Here is a 19369-nt window from a genome sequence, read left to right as displayed (position 1 = left end):
TTTAAATTCCTTAATCCAAAAATATTTTTATGTATTTTATATGTGTTTTATGTATAATGTGCCATACACACCTTATTTTCAACAAGACTACTTCACGTCTCCTCGGACTGATGGCCTTCACAAACACCACACCACAACAGGATGTCTTTGAAGCAGCAGGCTGTTGCCATGGCACCAGGTCTTACAACAGTCTGCACCATCATTAGCGTTGCATTAGTCTCCGGTGATGGACAAGTGTGAGATGAGTCTGACGTCCACATGGTGCTTCCAGCCAGCCCAGAACATCAGGCCGAGCACACTGTTCTTTGCGAAAAATGTCCGTAACCAACATACATGCTCAGTTCATGCCCTACATGAAGTCTAAGTTTAAAAATGAACCAAAGGAGTCAAATGATTTTCACATTTTCTTGAGCCAAGATTTATGAATAAGTAAAAAAAAAAAACTCTTCTATATTGCAGGCAATGCCACTTTTTGTTTCGGAGAATGATTAATTGTATCAAAATCAAAGAAAACACAACCATTCCTCAAGCAGATTTAATGAAAAATAGGCTTTCAACCCTAAATAGAAGATTAAATGGTTTGTTAAAAAGAAGAGATGCTTTGTAATTTTCTGACTTTATTTTTGGCTCAGAGATTATGTTCCTGCTCTCAAAACACCAAAAGTAATCTCCTGGTAAAATTGTGAGAATTGAAAGATAAACAGCTTGAGGCAGAGGAGCGTCTCCCTGCTGAGACTCACAGGACATCACCGACTGTTTGGGGGGAAAAAAATGTGATAAGCTCAAAGGAAATGTGCAGGATTTACTGTAATAGAATAATTTTTTTTTTTTTGGTTGTAGCTTTCAATCTTAAAGGTGCAGACCTTGTTTGTTGATTATTCTGACTTTAGACGCAGAATTGATGGCATTTTATATTTCCTTCTTTACTGTGCAGGCTCAGTAATTGTACAACCTCTTGAATCACTTCAAAAGACCTTTTTTTATTTACTCTGAATGCCAACCAGGTTGACATTGCAGTTTCCGAATGTTTCATTCATTTTAAAGACTTAGCATTTATGATTATTACTATATAATCAAGTAATCACTGGTCAGTCCATCCAGGAATTTGCAATCTGATGTCTAATGTTTGCGACATGCAGTTGTTTCAAACCCTCACATTTATTCCATCTCAATTGGTCGAACTGAAAGATACATTTAATCAATCACTGTACAAAACTACTTTTACGGGCTAAAGTCAAGTAAAACTCAGACCCTTAATAATGATCATTTAAAGTAAGCAAATTCAAACCACCTCTATTTCAAGGCCTAAACTAAACTGTTGGTTCGTGGTGCTTGTTATTAACAATATATGGCATGGACCATGGTTACCCTAAATACTGAATACAGATTTTAAAAAGTCACAGAATCCTGAAAGACGTTTTTGCTCTCTATATGGAACTTAATATGAAAATAATAATATTATATAATATTACCACAGTTAACTGCAAAATGTTAACAACATTTTTTTCTGTCTGCCTCAGTTTTTGTGTTATAATGACAGAAACCTCTATGAGATCCGGGAGGGACTGATTAGTTGCAGCCCTCGTATACACAGTGGGCCTATTCTGACCCTTCCTCATACAGTAAAAGCCATTTTCATTTCTTGACTTATCATAAGACTGCAGTGTGTCCTGATTCATGCCCTAGTCCCAATGCTCTGCTCATCTTTTTTTCCCAATATCATACGCCATTATCTCAAATCCACTTGCCTGTGTACATGCCTGTGTGTTCTCCGAGATGTGTGCTGCATTCGCCCACACAATGTAAACCTGCTGCTATTGTCTGAAGGAATAGATATGGGGAGGGTTAGGGCACAAGCTTGTGGGGGGTGTGCCCTCACATGACTCAGGATTGATTTAATGAAGTCCCCATGGAATGTCGCTCGGAAGCCAAACGGCACGCTCCCAATCCCTATTATCAGAGTAAACAGTGGTCGTCGCACACAGGAGCAGCAAACCGCCACCGCCGCTCCCTGCACTGGGCCCGCTAATCCTCAAGGAAGGAGGAAGGGAGGATGTAGGGGAGAAGAAGGGAGGGATGAGGAGATGGGTATAGAGCAGGGAAGGAAAGGAGGGGAGGAGGCTGAGGCAAAATGGAGAGGGTGATGGAGGGATGAGCGATTGGTGGAGAGAGGGGTGGTCGATAGAGACCGCAGTAATGAGACAGAGACGGACAAAGGTAGAAGGAGAGAATCATGGGGAGAGAGAGAGAGAGTATGATGACATACCAAGGGAGTAAGGGCTTATTGAATTAGTTTTCCCTCCCCCCTCTCCTCTCTCTCTTCACTCGCCCTTCCCGCCCCCATGTCCGTCATGCATGTACAGAAGAGACAGACTGATACATGCTGGTTGATATTATTGGCCAATATTGGGTTTTCAGTGATCCATCACATAGCCAAAAGTATATGGACACCCGAGCATTACAGTCATGTGTGGTAGTTAAACATGTCATTCCAAAGCTATGGGCAGATCTGCTGCTATAACAGCTTCCATTTCTCTTGGAAGGCTTTCTACAAGATTTTCTCGTCAGCAACAAGGGTATTAGTGAGGTCGGTCTGATGCTGGCTGATGAGGCCTGGCTGACAGTCAGTGTTCCAGTTCATCCCAGAGGTGTGTTGGATGGGGTTGAGGTCAGGCTCTTTTTAGGCCAGTCAAGTTCTTCCACACCAAACTAGGAAAACCATTTCTCTATGGACCTGGCTTTGTGTATGGGGGCATTGTCATGTTGAAACAGGAAATGATCTCCAAATGTTGTTTAAAATGTTGTTTAGTGTAGCGCTGATGTTTCCCTTAACTGGAGTTCAGGGGCACAAACCATGAAAAAAAACGGTTAAAAATTGACCATTATCTTATATTTAGTCTAACAGTCATCATTCATCTTTAAAGATAATGTTTATAGGTCAACTATGAAATATCTTCACTCAGACATATCACACCCATATCACAAAATGGTGTTGCACGAGTCTAGGTAAAAAAACAAAAACAAATGGACAATATTATCCATAAAAAAAACGATGTTGGTCCATAATCCATATTTGGTCAGGATCTAGTACACATGCCTACAGTATATATATATACACACACACACACACACACACACACACACACACACACACACACACACACACAGAATCACAGGAGAAAGCAGCAGTCATTTGTGCAGAGGGTCACGGTGGTGCTCCACTTCTGCTCCTCATTTTTACAGACCCTTCTTCTTCTTCCTTTGTCCCCTCTTCCTTCATGTGTGTTTTGCCCCCTAACACATTTTTCACCCCTCTTGCTCCTCTAGCTGCTTTAGGTGGCACATCACATGCTTTGTCTATAGAAGTGTGAAAGACGTTTCATTTATTCCATATAACGATTTCTATTAAAATATTTCAAATGCACCCATATAAAGGCTGATATTTATAAAATGCATTCTGAAAACACAGTCAATGTATAATTCATAAGCTCTTGCGTGCATATTCCTTCCTTGTTTGTGCAATGTTAACTGCATTGTGATGATTTTTCTGTCAAGCAACTACTTTCATACACCTTGATATCAAAGATATTCAATATCAAAGACATTCAATATCAAAGATATTCAAGGTGGTATTAAATCTTTATATTTAAGATAATTTGACTGTTATCAGGCAGTAAAAACAGTACTCATGTCTGTCCTTGTTTGTTAAGGATTAAATGGGCTCTATTTTTGTGACGTTCTCAGCATTTCTGCCAGCAAAGTTACATATTTCAGGTGCACCTGCTGTACTCTTTTTATGTTTGTTTATTTCTATGCCTGTTGCTCTTCCTCTATTGTGAAATTGTGAAATTAAAAAATTGCTATATCTCACAGAACTGAATTAACTTTATCTAGAAACTTTGGTTTAGAAAGCACTGACTTTAATGTACTGATTAGGAAGAATGATGTAATGTATAATGTAAATAGTAGTGGACCGAGAATAGACCCCTGTGGTACCCCATCACTAATGGCAAGAGGGTCAGGCGTGATAGTTCTCCTTGTAAGGAAAACATGGAACCAACTGAGTGAGGCATCCTCTGTGCTTATAGACTGCAGTTTGTTTGGCAAATCATATGATCAAACGCTGTCTCCTAGAAATTACTTTTGTATATCACTTAACTGTTTTCATAATTACGTTATATTGACAACATTTTCTGAAACATACTGTGGAGTCACATGGAGGTGGGTGGGGTGGATAGTGGCCATACTAAGTGCAGGACTACCACACCACAGTCCAGGGTTCACGTCCAGACTCCTGCAACAGAAGCCCCTTGGTTAAGATTGGGGAAAGATTGTGATTTTGGTTAAATGTTAATAAGAAGTCTCATATCTCAAGTCACTGCTAACTTTTGAATACTGCTGTAGTCAGTAAATATTTTTTTCTGTGGCTGAGTGACTTTACAATCTGCCTACTATGTACCCCCTGGTAAATGCTGAAGTACTTCCTGGGGTACAACAGACCCTAAATGGGAATGCCTGATCTAAAGAACAAAATGCAATGGCACCACAGTTGCACCAGTTTTCTGGTGATACAATTCTGAAAAAGTTTCCTTCTGTATTCATGAAATGTGGTCGTTACTCCAGTTTGTTGTAAGGTGGCATTGCATCACAAAAACAGAGCCCTAACAGCTAAATCTGAGGACACAGTTGATAACCTTTAACCAACACTCTCATTTGTATGTGTTATTGAGTCTTATATCCTTTGATTGTTTGAGGCCAGGTGAACAATTGTAAAATTTCAACTACAAACAAAAGAATTATGAGAAGAAAAGCAAATAATTTTCTTCTCCTTGAATCTTTGAATGTCAGTCAAATAACAATAACAAGAAATAATGTCCCACAAGTTTTTCTGGTCATAATTAAAGTGAACCATATTATCTTGAGCTAAGGCAGATTTCTTAAGTGGTGTCAAGACAATGTTACACTGTTGAATATGAAGCAGGTGAAATTGGCAGCATTTGTGTTCACATATACGAAGAAAATTCTAACTTATAACAATCACTGTTTAACTGTCTTTAATGTTTTTTTCCCTGGATGCTGTGGACCTTCTGATTTCACTGCTTTTAACAATTCACACATCAACACACATTTAAAATACCTTTAACAACTGCTCTTAAACTTGAATATTGCCTCAATTTGTTATATCCCCTTTTCCCACCCAGCCACAAATGTTTCCTGCACATGCCTCTTTATATTTATATTTAACACAATGCCGAATGATCAGCAGTGTAGGTTATTTTCAGTGGAATGACCAACCCATCCTTATGCATCTCTGTCATTCTCTCATTGTCTTCTTCAGTTTCAAGACCACGGATTCAGGTTTTGGCAGGTTTGTTGGGTCATTTGTGGGCTTTCTGAAAAGATTTAGATCCTCTGTGTAGAAAGTGTGCATGTGTGATGAAAGTAGTGACGATATTAAGTTGGACCCTGCTGTTAAATTTCATGAAAAACTCATGTTAACACAAAATAAATCTGCAGGAATACATCTGTATTAATGTAATTATAGCTGAAGATGGAAAGTGTTTCATGTTTGTGTAAAGCCAGTAGTGTTGGGTTCACATGGCTGAATCCACTTTGGATCCAATTTACTATTACTCAGATTTATTGACCTTTGAGTCAATGAGTCTTTTATTTACCCTCTAATATTTAGCAGTTTATGAACTTGACTGAAATCAGCTTTTGAGATGAAAAGGATGGCACTACCAATAGTGCAATTTGTAAAGACTGAATCTCCCTTCATTCATTCATTCATTCACTCTTAATCTGTTTTTTCTGCCATTGTGTTTTCTGTCAATGTCTTTTCCCTGTGTTGAAGTGTGTTTAACTTTCCATTCAGGAGTGCTGTTGTGTTGAGCCCAAAACATACTGGCACTGTAGGATGTGTGTCAAGACGGCTGTCTGTACTGTACTCTATTCACACACACACACACACACACACACACACACACACACACACACACACACACACACACACACACACACACACACAGCTGTAGTTTTGAGGTGCCGAAGCTTCGACACATCAGAAAAGAAATCCTTCTTTTTTCAGATTCTTCAGACCACTGCCAGGCATATCCAGGCTTCCTCAATTATTTCTCTTGTCAGCTGATATCAGCCTTTTTCTGTGGTGTTGTAGCTGTTACAGCAGACAAGGAGAAACTCAAATACAAAGATATTTACAACCAACAGCTTCAGTATTATAAAGCTAAATTTTTTAAAAACACCTTTCCTGGTGAGCAGAATGTTGGCTCCTCAGGTGAGGAATGATGTTTAAAAAAAAGAAAATTCCTGAATCAATTAATTTACTTTATTTGCTTGATATTAGATGGTTAATATGCCTGGCAGATTCGATAGCGTGCTGCCTCCTTTTTGTGCATATGACATGTGTCACATGATGCAGCCCTGAGCTGCAGAGGCAGTGTGTTTTGGACTTCAAAGTTGGAGCCGTGGCTCCCTGGTGAATAGTGTTTCCTGCTGCTGCATGTTTCTCTGTCCTTCTGTCTCATCCATTATCAATACAAGACAACTCCCTTCATCTATGAATACACTAGTCTCTATCTGAAGCTGTAAAGAAATCTGAAAAACGTACTCCTATATTTGTGTTGTATTTCTGTCTTTGTGAGGACTGACGTTGAGACAGTTTTAGACATTTTTTAAAGGTGAGGACATTTTGTCCTGCCCTCATTTCAGTCCTTATTAAGGTTATGGCAAAGGTTGGGGTTCAACATGTAGTTTCAATGGTTAAATAAGTCTGGTTTGTTACAACCTGAATCTTACCTTTGTGGTTTTTGCCAAAATTTATCAGTTCAGCTCACCAGGTTAATTACTGAGATCTGGGCCAAGAAACACAAGCAGTCAGATTATATATACCACTTTATTTGGAAGTAAATCTGAAAGTGAGGGCACCTGTATTGCTGGTAACAATCCTTCATTGCACAGGAAAAGTGTGTGCTATAGTAAATATGGTTGGGGGAACTGTAGGCTTGTTTACACCTTGACTGACTGCTCATATTTCTATCCCTATGGACTCCATTGTACAAACATTGCCACGTTCCCAGATCCTGGTGTTATTCAATGATAGAAACAATACTGGAATATTTTACTCAAACAAAAGTACTTGTACTTTAAATACATTTTACACAGTAAAACTGCTTTCGCAAAAATGTACTAACAGTAAAAGATAAAAGTAAAAAGTAGGTCAGTTAAAATTACTCTGAGCAATTGTTACTGCGTTACATTTTAATCAAAAAGGGGGAGTGGATGGTGTAATGATGATAATTTTATATGATAGAACTATTAAAATAAAGAACACCTTTAGGCAACAAAGTAAATTGCATTTCCATGTGAACATACAAAAACAACACAACCATGTCCAAACAAACAATGAATTAATTTTCTATAGTTTATAGCACTTTGCAGCCTGTGGGTACAACTGATTGTCAATTATAAATATATAACCATCTTCCTCAGTGTAGCCTTACTAGAATCAACCAGAAAAGAGACAAAACAATAAAGAAGAAGATCTATAGACACCACAGAAGGTGCAACAAGAAATATTAGGATATATAAATTAAATAACCTGCCACTTCTATAGAACTGATATCAGAATAAACCATCACCAGACAACATGGAGATGTATTAATACGGCACCTACATAGTTTTCAGCATCGTGGATGAATTAAGAGAGCTGGCTCGACCACTTAGTCTTGCTGCCAATTTGTTATAATGGTCGCTCACGGTATTGCCACAAAAAAATACCCTGCAGCCCAAAAAGCCTTTTCCCACGGGGACCATGTCTGTAAAACCGGACACCTCTGACAGCAAACGTCAATAATTCTATTTGTGTTATGAGTTTTGAATCCATCAAACTTTCCCAGAGCCTAGAAAAGCTATTTTATTTTCATGAAATCATCAATGTAAAGTCTATGGGCCAAGTGGGAATGCTTTGCGAAGCCAGCAGGGAAACACTAATGGGCATGTGCAGTGGGGCGCACAACGTGGAAGCAACACAGGAGCTTCTTCTCTGCTGCAGCCACTGAATTAACACCTTTCTTTTGTTACAGTCTTTAAAATGACTATTATATGGGACTATGTAGTGAAGTGCAATACTTAAAATAGAAAATACTTAAAACAAAGTAACTTGACTTTTTAAAATACTCAAAGAAGTTAAAAAAAAGTATACAATACATATGATTTAAACTAAGATAAAAATAAGACCAAGTTGTAATAAGCCAGACAGGTAAGCGTTAGGTGAATAGAATGCATTATGTTAGTGAAGGTCCTCACAAGTACAGCAGTACAAAGGTTTGTGTGTGTGTTTTTTTGGGGGGCGGGGGGGTCATTGTGGATTGACAGTAGATAATAAAAGTGTTACAGGAGAAGAAAAAGAAGCTGCAGCTGTGACTCAAGGTGTGAATGTGTGTATTTTTATGCTGTGTCATGTTTCTCATGGACAGAAACATGTAGTGAGAGCTCAGCAACAGGTTCCTAACATTATCAATCCGAGTGGTTTCTTGATATTTTTTATTTTAATTAATTTTTTTTAAATAAATAAACATACCTTTCCCTGTATCTTCTCCTGAACTGCAGGTAGATGCCATTAAGATCTGACTGGGACTACATTTTTGTCATTTCCGATTTTCCACTCTTTGTAATGAGGTTGTTCTGATTCTGAATTTTAGGTTTAACTTTGAAGATGAGACGCCAACGACAAACTTTGATACCTTCCCAGCAGCCATCCTCACTGTGTTCCAGGTAACACACACCTGCACACAGACTCACACAAGGTGCTCTTCACACAGTCTGAATAAATGAGAGAATATTGACTTTATAGAAAAAGAAAGATTGTTATCCGTCATTTTAATTAGAGGGAATGACTGGTCTGTGTACCTTCTGTCCCCTAATGAGCTTGCTGATAATCCTTCAATTAGTCTGTGCTCATAACCCTTCACTCTGTAAAGTAATTTAATTCTACACTCTGTGAGATTTGCATGGTGCTTTACAACCCGCCCGTGTCCCCGGCGTCACTCTGACTCTTTTGTCTTCCACAGATTCTGACTGGCGAGGACTGGAACGCCGTGATGTACCACGGGATCGAGTCTCAAGGAGGCGTTCGCCGCGGCATGTTCTCCTCCGTCTACTTCATCGTACTCACGCTCTTTGGAAACTGTATCCTCTTTAACACCTCAAACTGCAGTGTGTGCTCAGCTTCTCTATTTCTTCTTTGCTTTGCATTGAGAGAAGACACTGTCCATTAGGAGTGTGCATTTCTCCTTTCTAAGATGATCCGATACATACATATCTAGATACATAGGCTACGATACAATCCAGGGACGATGGAACAGTTCTGTGTGCAGTTTGATGTGATACGATGCAATTTGATACAGTTCTTAACATTTGTTTAATGTAGAGATTTAATTAAAATAAGCCAATTCTATAAAAGTGACTTTGCTTACATTCGACCTTGTAGTTAAGTTGTGGCTGGAAAGTGTTTAACATCCCTGTCTTGCGTGTTCTTTCTTGTGCTAGCTGTGTTAGCATCCACAGACTCCTCGTCGCCTGTGTAGGTGTCACCATGCCGTCTCTTCTGATGAGTGTTAAGATTTGTTGTGCTACTGTTAATGTCCCTTACTGCTTAATTGCTGTCCGACAGATCTTACCGATGGCTAGACTTTTGTCCAACTTTCCTTCCTTCTTATAGAATCCAAATGTCTTCCAAACTTTAGATTTAAGATTTGATGGTGTACTGGAAATCGTGTCGGCGTTGTTGGACATTTATGTTTATGTACCGACCTTGCAAGCCACGCTGTGCTAACGTTGCTATCGTTGCTCTTGACGGGAGACCCTCGCATTGACCATTTACTTTTAATGAGAGTGGAGAAGCTGCAAAATAGTTTGTCAAACAATTCATAACTTTATAATCAGACCTTTCGACCAGTTGATGGTACATTTAGATTGATCCAGGGGTCGTATCTATGTTGTTCCATCCATAACGTTAAAACCCATTTCCGACTCGTATAGGTAACTCTTTACACCCCTACTGTCCATCAACAATGCGCTCAAAATCAAGCACATTTTCATTTGTGAGTGTACACAACAGTTGTGGAGCTGAAAGCCTTTTTCTTGATGGAGACATGAGAGGAAAGCGTCAAACAATCAAGGAATTTAAAAAAGGGTTTTTCATGACAATCTCCATTATAGAGGTTACCATTACAGTATAGTATAATGATTTATATAAAGGCTAAAATGAGTGTCCAGCAGGAGTAATGTTTCAAAGCCTCTGTGGGACAGTGGGACATTTCTCTTTTCTTTCATTAAGTCACCTTTCAACTACAGCTTCTGTTAGCTCATGTACTCTCACAGGTGTTACTGTGGGAAATATATGATAACAATATGAACATATCTTTAAAATTAAGCTCCACCGTCTGTTATTCACGTCACTGTTATTTTCAATAAATAAACTGAGGATTGGCAAGTTTATCCATGTATCTTTGAGTTGAGTGGAGGGGAAATGAATGTACTGAGCTGTACAAATGATCAAAGTTTGATTTATTGCTGCAGTAATTGTTGGTTGTGACGGACCCAATTTCAGTTGCTGTAAAGTTGGACACCAGTTTCGCCACGAGAACATTTGCCCTCTTTCGCATCGTGCGACAAACGACAAATTAAGCTCATTGTCATAAATGAATGCCATCCCCTGGCTGCTCCTGACAGGTGAGGACACCTCTGGAGCTCTCCTAAAAGTTTTTTTTTTAATTTCTAGTTCCATAGGAGCAAAAATGCAGCACTTTTTTGGCCAGTTAGGACCAATTTCTTACTCTGAGAAACTTGATAAATGCAGAGCCTGAACAGCAGTTGCCTAGATATCCTGTTCAGGACTGAAATATTCTCTGTGATCTGACAGGCAAACTGGCAGTTCGACCAGATCATCAATGTTAGGGCCTTCTCCTAGTTTGGTGAAGAAAAACACTGCATATGTCATCACAGGATACATACTGTACATCTGTATTTTCTCCTGAGTTCTGCTGTTATTCAGACACCCTCCTGAATGTCTTCTTGGCTATCGCTGTCGATAACCTCGCGAATGCACAGGAGCTGACCAAGGTATGCTGGCTGTCTGAATGTTGCATTTGAAAACACATTAATGAGACATATGACGCAATAAAGATGTTCTAGGTTTCTACTTTATGTTCAAATATGTCAAACCCAAGAAAAGCCCATGCATGTGCACAGGGCTTCGACATCACTGCACACAATTTTATGTCTTGGTTCTCACTGGCTGAAGGATGAAGAGGAGCAGGAGGAGGCAGCCAATAAGAAGCTCGCCCTTCAGAAGGCTTTAGAGGTGAAAGAAGTCAGTCCGATGTCAGCAGCTAACATCTCAATCGCTGCGTAAGTTTGCGAGCATCTCTCTTCCCTGACAGCAGCTCTGTTCACCCACACAGGAGATAAATGTCCTTTTATCATTCAGTGTGTTGTCCTGCTTCATGTTCTTCCCTCCCAGTCTCAAATGTGTGTGTATATACGTACTGTGATTGATATACGTTCTGGACTTCTCCTCATCGACTCCCACTATGAGAGTGCTCCTGTGGTGTTGCCTGGTTTTATTATACCCAATTGTCTACCTTCCTCAGTAGTAGAAGCAATTAAGGAGGCCCCAGTCAACAACATGTTAATTTCCACAAGCTGTTTTTTCTTTTCTTTTCTTTTTAAAAAAAAATTATTTCACAGACACAAGCCTGTTTCTCCCTTAAAGCCATAATCTACATCTTAACACGTTGTGATGGCAGAGTTTTGGAAGGATTTATGGAACAGGAATGACAAAAATGTCTGATTTGCTTCATGACTGGTTGAAAATAAGATCTTTCAATACTTCATTCAACGTCTTATCCATTCAGTCTCATTACATGCTGCCAAAATGGAATTTCATTTTCAGAACGGCTGTCCCACGTCTGAACAAGCTATTATATTGCTTTAGAAATTTGTTCTAGTATGTCATTACTACAAAAAGTCAGCTCTCAATAAGCGGCTCTCCAGAATAAACAGTTTTTGGCTAATGGGATTTAAACATTAGAGAATTCCTGAATTATGTTTCTAAGAGTTGTCTTAAATAAAGTCTATTTAAATGGCTTACTAACAGTAAACTAGTAGATGACACTAATAACTGCAAATACAACACTGCAAAGTGTTGCTATTGATGATGAGATTGGAAATGTAAACGTTCTATTAATTAGGTTCTATTAAACGTTCTATTAATTAGGTTATATTAATTAATAATATGATAAAACTAAGCATCTACTTCTGCACAGATTCCAATTAAGAATGTTATGGTATATCTATTTTTTTATTCCCTGGACTTGTGTTGAAAGAAAGAGGAAACAGATGAACAGAGAGACGACAGAGGTTACATGAGTTTTACAGTATGAACAAGATAGGAAAAAAAACGTAATCTCCGCTGTCAGAAGTTCCCATCTTCTCTAATATGATAATGACAGGGATGTCTTCATATACCCAGATAGTACCTGTCACGCTAAAACTTTTGACCCACCCCCTCTCCACCACAAGCCTATGATTGACAGGTCTGGGGTCTAGTGTCGAAGCAGAAATTAACTGCGCCTCCAAATTCTAACTATTTTTAGAGCCTGAATGAACACTGAAATTATGAGAGTCTGTCAAGAGGAAGCTGGTGTGAAAACTGGAGCCTTTTTTTCATCCTTATCAGTGATTAATTGCTGCAATATGTAAAGCTGGACGTTAAAACCAGTTTCTTTGATACCCATCTATTCAGTTAATGTGGGAAAAAAACACTAATGCACATAGTCTATATTGGATTGTGTTTTATTCAACTCTGTGCAGCCCTTTGTGTGACAGCCCTCTATTCATTTGACGAAGTGATCATCTTTGATTCACACTCGCTCCTTAATTGCTGTCCTCCTCACCAAGAAATAGGTCAATTAGACTGTAGAGAATGGTCACTGGGTAGCTAACTTTCAAATCTTTTCCTTTTCTGTGTCTTACTGTTATTATGTGCATTACTGTCAGCGTCCGCAGAATATTTTAATTTTTTTTTTTGTTTTTACATTGAACAGTGTGGTGACACTAAAGTGAGCGAGCTCATAAATAACTGTTTTTATTTTAAATGAACTGTTTTATGTTCATGTGTGCTGGTTCAGAAATACACAGGGTTTCATTACAAAATGACTAAAGCTTTACGAGAAAAAAGAACCCCAGAAAATTCCTGTTAGAAATTATTTAACAATCTGAATATATTGAATACTCTTTTTTTACTATAGTTTTTACTATTCCTATTATTTGAATGGTAGTAACTTCTGCTTTTCTTGTTTTGGAATGAAACTCCTGAACTGTTTTCAGTTTCAGTTTTTTGTCATTATGAAATGTCTCTGCTAACGAACACGCTTTTGTTGCTGTTGTGTTATTGAAGTAGTTGCACAGATTAGTCCTTTACTGTAAGACAGGAGGAGACAGGTGGACAGACACACTGACGGTCCACCTGTCCCCTTCGGATTTGTGTCTCATTTTTTCTTTTGTTTTTGTTCTGCATGTACAGTTTTGTAAAGCAAAATCGAGATGCACTCTCTCGCAGGTCGTCCATCAACAGCATTCAGTCACCGTGAGTTATCACTCTCTGTTATAATATTTTCCTCCTCCTCTCCTTTCCTTGGTTGTTCTCCTCTCCTCTCCTCTCCTCTCCTCTCCTCTCTGGTTATCACCTGCTCTTCTCTCTATTTTCTATGTCTTCTCTTTCCCTCTCCTTTACTCATTTCCTCGCTCCATCATCTCTTTCCTCCTCTTCCCTTTTGTCCCCTCCTGTCTTTTTACCTCCTTGTTTCCTTTCCTCTCTTTACTTCTCCGTGTCTCCTCTCCTCTCTTTTTCCTCTCCTCTTCTCCTCTTGACGTCCATAAAACTAAATTGTAGCTTATGTCTTCATTGCTGGCAAAGTGAAATGTATTTAGGATTCTTACAAAAAAAAGAGAAGCAAGCAATCACAAAATGCTTCATAGGGCGAAAAAATGCAATTACATGCAAATAGCACAAACCCATAATACATTTGAAGCTATGAAGGCAGTGTGAGGGTAATTTTAAGTGTAAATCGCTGATACATAAACACAGTTATGCTTCCCTCTGGCCTTAACCAACCACTGTGTACTTTGTTTATGGCTGCAGCTCCTCTGTGTTGGTGCCTACAGTAATTCATCTTCCACTCTGTGCTCTCTGAAGTAAATAATTTGTGTATAAATGTTTAATTTCTCTGAGCGTAGCCATCACCGCAGGCAGTTTGACGTTTCCAGTCTGTTTGTTATCGTAGACTCCAGGACATCACTTTCAAAGAGAATATGAGCTGAGGCCAAAATTAAGCGGACAGCTGTAAGTTTGATTCCCTGCCCGGCGATCTGTTGTCTCAATCATTTAAAGTGCAGACGGAAGGCCAGAGACGCTTATTCAACATCTCACCTCTTTGAGATAACATGCGTTTATAACCAGAACTAACTGTGTGTTTCTTTGACGTTGCCCTCCATGTGTTTTTCAGTGTGTGCATGTGCTTTGTTAATATATCAAAATAATAGTTCCTCAGTGTTACGTCTCTCATTTTCCTTTCTGTAGACATATAAACACTACTTGTACGTCTGTAGCTCACCTGTCTGTGGACGCCTGTCCTGTGTCCTTTGTGTCTTCTGTCTGTCTGTGTCTTCTGTCTGTCTTTTAGGAGTTATTCTGTCTACTCCTCCCCCGCCCGACGAATCTTGAGGTACAGGTGACCAGATGGAACAAACTTAACTAACCCATAAAGCCCCATGTAAATAAGTCATACTGTGCAGAAACAGAAACCGTATGCAATGTCTTCATACATGATAGATGGAAATATGGTTTTTGTCTGTTCTCACTTATGTAGAGAACCCCATGTTCAAAATCTCATTTCACTCGTTAGTGTGATCTCTTACCACGTTCTTCTCAACTCGGTAATCAGCTCGTTGTTATCCTTAAAGGCATACTATTCAGAAATCTTTCCTGGTTCAAAAAGCAAGAGAAAGAGAGAGAACAGTGGTGGTTGAGCAAGCTAGAAGGTCAATAAAGAGAAGGATCAGCGTTAGCGAAAACAAAGAAAATACTGCATAATATGCCTTTAAAGAAGATACATGTTGGGAATCGCCATCGCACATAGCACGTTTTTCCTGCCTGCCCCATTTACACATGACCTGAGTCAAACAGAAGTTGAAAAATGATTTCTGTTTCAGTTTACTTGTATGCCAAGCTTTTCCACATGACGTGTCAGACAATTCTAACTTATGACTGTAGATGTGAAGCTAAAATAATAATAAAAAATATGTTTCACAGTACAAAACATAGTTACATTGTGAAAAAAAAATTAAAACAAAATAAACAGAATTGCCCAGTCTGTATTCTTCACACAAGTTGTATTTCAAGTGGTGACTCACAGCTACTAAAAGCTGTTATTATTCTTCCAAGGTTGGACCTGAAAAATGTGAACCTGTCTTTTAAGTCTCATTTTTGATAGGCGGAGTGTCAAAGGGAAAGACTCTGCATGAATTGTTGTTAAAAGATAAACAACACACACCTGATAGTTGGTGCAGATTAGATCAATTTAATACATATAAAATGTCCTTACCCCATAGTATCTCTTTATGGATGGTATTCATTGGTCAGTTTATCCCAGAAGTGTGACTGAATTATTTTTATGCCTGTATAAAAGCCAGGGGGAAGACTCAGAATAAGGTACTGGCCTCCCGTGATCAGGTCATGTCGTGACAACAAAATGTGAACGTGATCCTACCATCATAATTGCTGGGAAATAAAAAATAATCATATTTTGCAGTGGAAATTTTAGCTACTTCTTCATATAACACTCATGCATGGTAAGTGAAAGCTATACCATGGTGAACATTTGTGCTGAAGCATCCATAGGCCACATCATGTCTGGTTCTTTACTACTTACTGTACTTTGTCACAGGTTTGATGACTAGAATTAAATAATGATGGTGTAGCTATGGATGAAACTGTGGATGGTGATGTTCAACCAAATCCCATACAAAAAAGAACCCAATGAGCAGAGAAAAGCGAGACACGTAATAGTTTTTCATAGTTTTTCATTGTCACATGATCTTTTCCTGTGGGTTTGATTCCTGTGTGCAGTAAGGAACAACAGCGGTCAGCAAAAGCCATGTCAGTGTGGGAGCAGAGGACCAACCAGCTGAGGAGACACAACATGAGGGCGAGCAGTGAGGCCTTGTTCAACGAGCTCGACCCCGAGGAGCGCCTCCGGATGTCCTCCGCCCTCCATCTGCACCCTGACATGAAGACTCACCTGGACCGACCGCTCGTGGTGGAGGCCAGAGACGGTGACAAACCCAGCAGACCTCCCGAAGGAGGACGGGAAGAGGCAGGGGATCCACGGCAGGACGGGTCGGGTGACAACTTCCACACACACTCCAGGAAGCATCACCGGCACCGCGAGAAGAACGGGGAGAGCAGGGAGGGAAGCGACAGCCTGGGAGGAGGGAGGCACCACACCCATCACAGCCGGAGCAGAGATAACGGCGACAGTGGCCAGATAAAAGAGAGGAGAGGGGAGAGCAGCCACAGCCGTGATGGAGGGCAGGGTCACAGGCACCACCACCAGGCGGGCTCCCCTGAGGAGGAGGCCAATGACGTGCGAGGAGGAGGAGAAGAAAGGGGACATCGCCACCATCACTCCCATCGTCCACCAAAAGAGGGAAATGGGATGATAGTGAATGGTGCACAGGGAGACCGCAGGGGGAAGGGGGGAGGAGGAGGAGGAGGAGGGGATAGTAATGGAGAGAGGAAGGGACGCTGCTCTCGTATGGTCAGAGCTCATTCCACACTGGATGGAGACGACTGCAATAGGAACAAGAATGGAACCAAAGGTCAATGGTAAGACTGCAGATGTTTTATTCAATAAATGCAAGATGGTTATTTATTTATATATTTCTAAGCTGGGTCTTGTTTTTTACTTTTGACATATTACACACCAACTTTATTACCTTTTATTGTGTTGACGTTTTGTTCTGTTAAAGACAAAACTGAAATTGATTAGTGAATGTTAGCATAACTGATGCAATTGGCAAAAACTATGCAAACAAGAACATGGTTGTAATAATAATGATAAAAAAATGAAATGTTTTCACTAAATGGCAGTTAGATATTATGGCAGGCATAATATCGCTTCTCTCACCAAAGTTAAAAAAAACTGATCTGGAAGCATCAAATTTCTCTGAACTTTTCACCAGAATGAATACATTTGAGGCGAGAAAGCAGTTGCATAGTCTTGCTTCATTTTATATTTCCATTGCCTGTTTTGAGTATTTGTACAAGAGGTACAGGCATAACAGTACTATTAAACACTACTACAGCTTGACAGCTCTCTGATGGGCCTGCATCTGACTGCACTTAATTAACTCTCTAGTGAATTTTTTGTACTTAAATTTCATATTCTAAGACACTATTTGCTTCTGTTTGCTATTATACATCGTAACAACATATAACCGAGTGTTTGGGTAACAGTAAGTTTACTTCTAGTTTGTTGCCACATAGGTTGTGGTCCGTTTCCCAGAGGGACAGAAATGGATCTAATTTGGCAAAAAAAAAGCTTGAAGCTCCCTGAGAGCACAGTATAATGATGCCTGTGATAAAATACACATCTCTTTCCCCAGGGAGAGGCAACCAGATGCTGTGGAAGACGGCTTCGCCTCCAGTCCTTTGCGGCCAATGCGGAGTAGCCTGAGTCTTGGAGAAAAGCAAGAGGATGCTGACAATCAGAAGAACTCCACCAGGGCCAGCCAGGCTGGCCTCAACAGCAACACCATCCACATCCCTGTCACCATCACTGCCCCACCTGGAGAAACCACCATCATACCCAGTGAGTACGACACGTCAAGTGGGGAAGGAAAAGTTTTTGCCATTTTTTCAGTTAGAAGCGTAATCTTATATTATTTCCAGTACTCATCACTTTATAGCACAGTCATTAAGGGTAATTAAGACTAATTAAGAATATCACCGTAGCCCCAAATCTCAGCAAAGAAATTAATGAGTAAAATCTTCACATACAGTGTTTTTAACTGATCTTACATGATGTAATGTTACAGAATGCTCCTATCTCAATAATACTATAGCTACAGCTTTTCTTTGAATGATCAACCAAGTTAATCACGTTTTTGATTATACATTTTTATAAATGCAGACAGTAAATACACTCATAAAACAACTACATAGACCAATAGCCTGCATTTTGATTTCACAGAAAAAAACAAATGTTCATCTTTGAGCTAAATGAGTGTATTTATTTTTCCACACCAGTGAACAACATCGACTGCGACAACTTCCAACTCAGTGAAGAGAAGAAAGATCTGGAGGAGGAGGAGGAGGCGGCTAATGGGCCTCGGCAGATCCTTCCCTACAGCTCCATGTTCATCTTCGGGCAAACAAACCCGTAAGTCATAACTGGGAGGTGATTGAGAGGAGTGACGCGGAATAAGATTGATAGTTTGGGATGAATTAAGAACAATTAAAAGTTAGTAAAACCCAGTCACGATTAGGGTTTTACCATGTACAGTGGGGAAAACTCCCAGCACAAGGTTACTGCAAGTTGTACATGTATTATTTTTCTCCCCAAAATCATTCAATTCACCCACTTTGTCAAAGCAATCATTTAAAGAAATTATACATTTAATGTGCTGCTTATTCCTGTACTCTCTTCATCCTCATTTCCTCACGAAATATGTCAGACATACCTTCATTACTTAATTAAAGCCTATATATTTGGGATAATGAACAGAAATCATTGTATAAAAAAACTAACTCCTCAATTGTATTTAATATTGACCAGAAAAGATGACATGCAATATTCAATTTCAACTTGTTTGTTCATCTGAAAATATCACTTGTTTCGGTGTGAAGTCTGGTGCATTGCCAGTGGACAGCAGGCGGCATGGGTACTTTGTGGACTGATCCTCTGGTTTCAAAAAGTGGTTATCAGGATGTCCTCTCTCAGGTAGTGAAGGAGCCACAGCCAGTGCATCAGATTGAGCAAAACCAATAAGATCAAAATGAGCCTAACTCTAAGCACTGTGCTGGCTCCAGAAGTCCTGACAGGGCCTAGACTCTCCTGTTATCCGGAGATTAGTAAAATACTGCCGTTGTGACACTCACGACCAACAGTATGTTGAGGGTTTCCCTGGGGAACAAGATGGTATTCTCTAATGACTGCATCTCAGGGAGAGTGAGCCCTAATTAAATAGCAATCCTGGTAGATTACTTTGTCGTGTAAACACTGTA

General features: G+C 39.6%; 1 protein-coding gene across 8 annotated transcripts in view; it reads left to right on the top strand.

The window, feature by feature from the left end:
• cacna1bb (calcium channel, voltage-dependent, N type, alpha 1B subunit, b) overlaps positions 1-19369 on the top strand; it is a 152349-nt gene that overhangs the window by 95294 nt on the left and 37686 nt on the right. For 2 of the 8 annotated variants that reach the window (XM_051412654.1, XM_051412655.1), the window contains exons 17-26: positions 5339-5368; positions 8721-8793; positions 9090-9207; positions 11075-11142; positions 11324-11430; positions 13607-13669; positions 14766-14807; positions 16211-16969; positions 17749-17954; positions 18392-18524. In XM_051412654.1, the coding sequence (XP_051268614.1) occupies positions 5339-5368; positions 8721-8793; positions 9090-9207; positions 11075-11142; positions 11324-11430; positions 13607-13669; positions 14766-14807; positions 16211-16969; positions 17749-17954; positions 18392-18524 (1599 nt within the window). The remainder of the gene's footprint in view (positions 1-5338; positions 5369-8720; positions 8794-9089; positions 9208-11074; positions 11143-11323; positions 11431-13606; positions 13670-14765; positions 14808-16210; positions 16970-17748; positions 17955-18391; positions 18525-19369) is intronic. The other 6 variants (XM_051412661.1, XM_051412662.1, XM_051412656.1 and 3 more) reach the window with 5 other exon arrangements.

The sequence above is a fragment of the Dicentrarchus labrax genome, unplaced genomic scaffold (genome assembly GCF_905237075.1).
Source record: "Dicentrarchus labrax unplaced genomic scaffold, dlabrax2021, whole genome shotgun sequence".
Lineage (NCBI taxonomy): Eukaryota > Metazoa > Chordata > Actinopteri > Moronidae > Dicentrarchus > Dicentrarchus labrax.
Note: the sequence above shows the minus strand (reverse complement) of the source record. Positions and strands in the feature narration are given on the sequence as shown.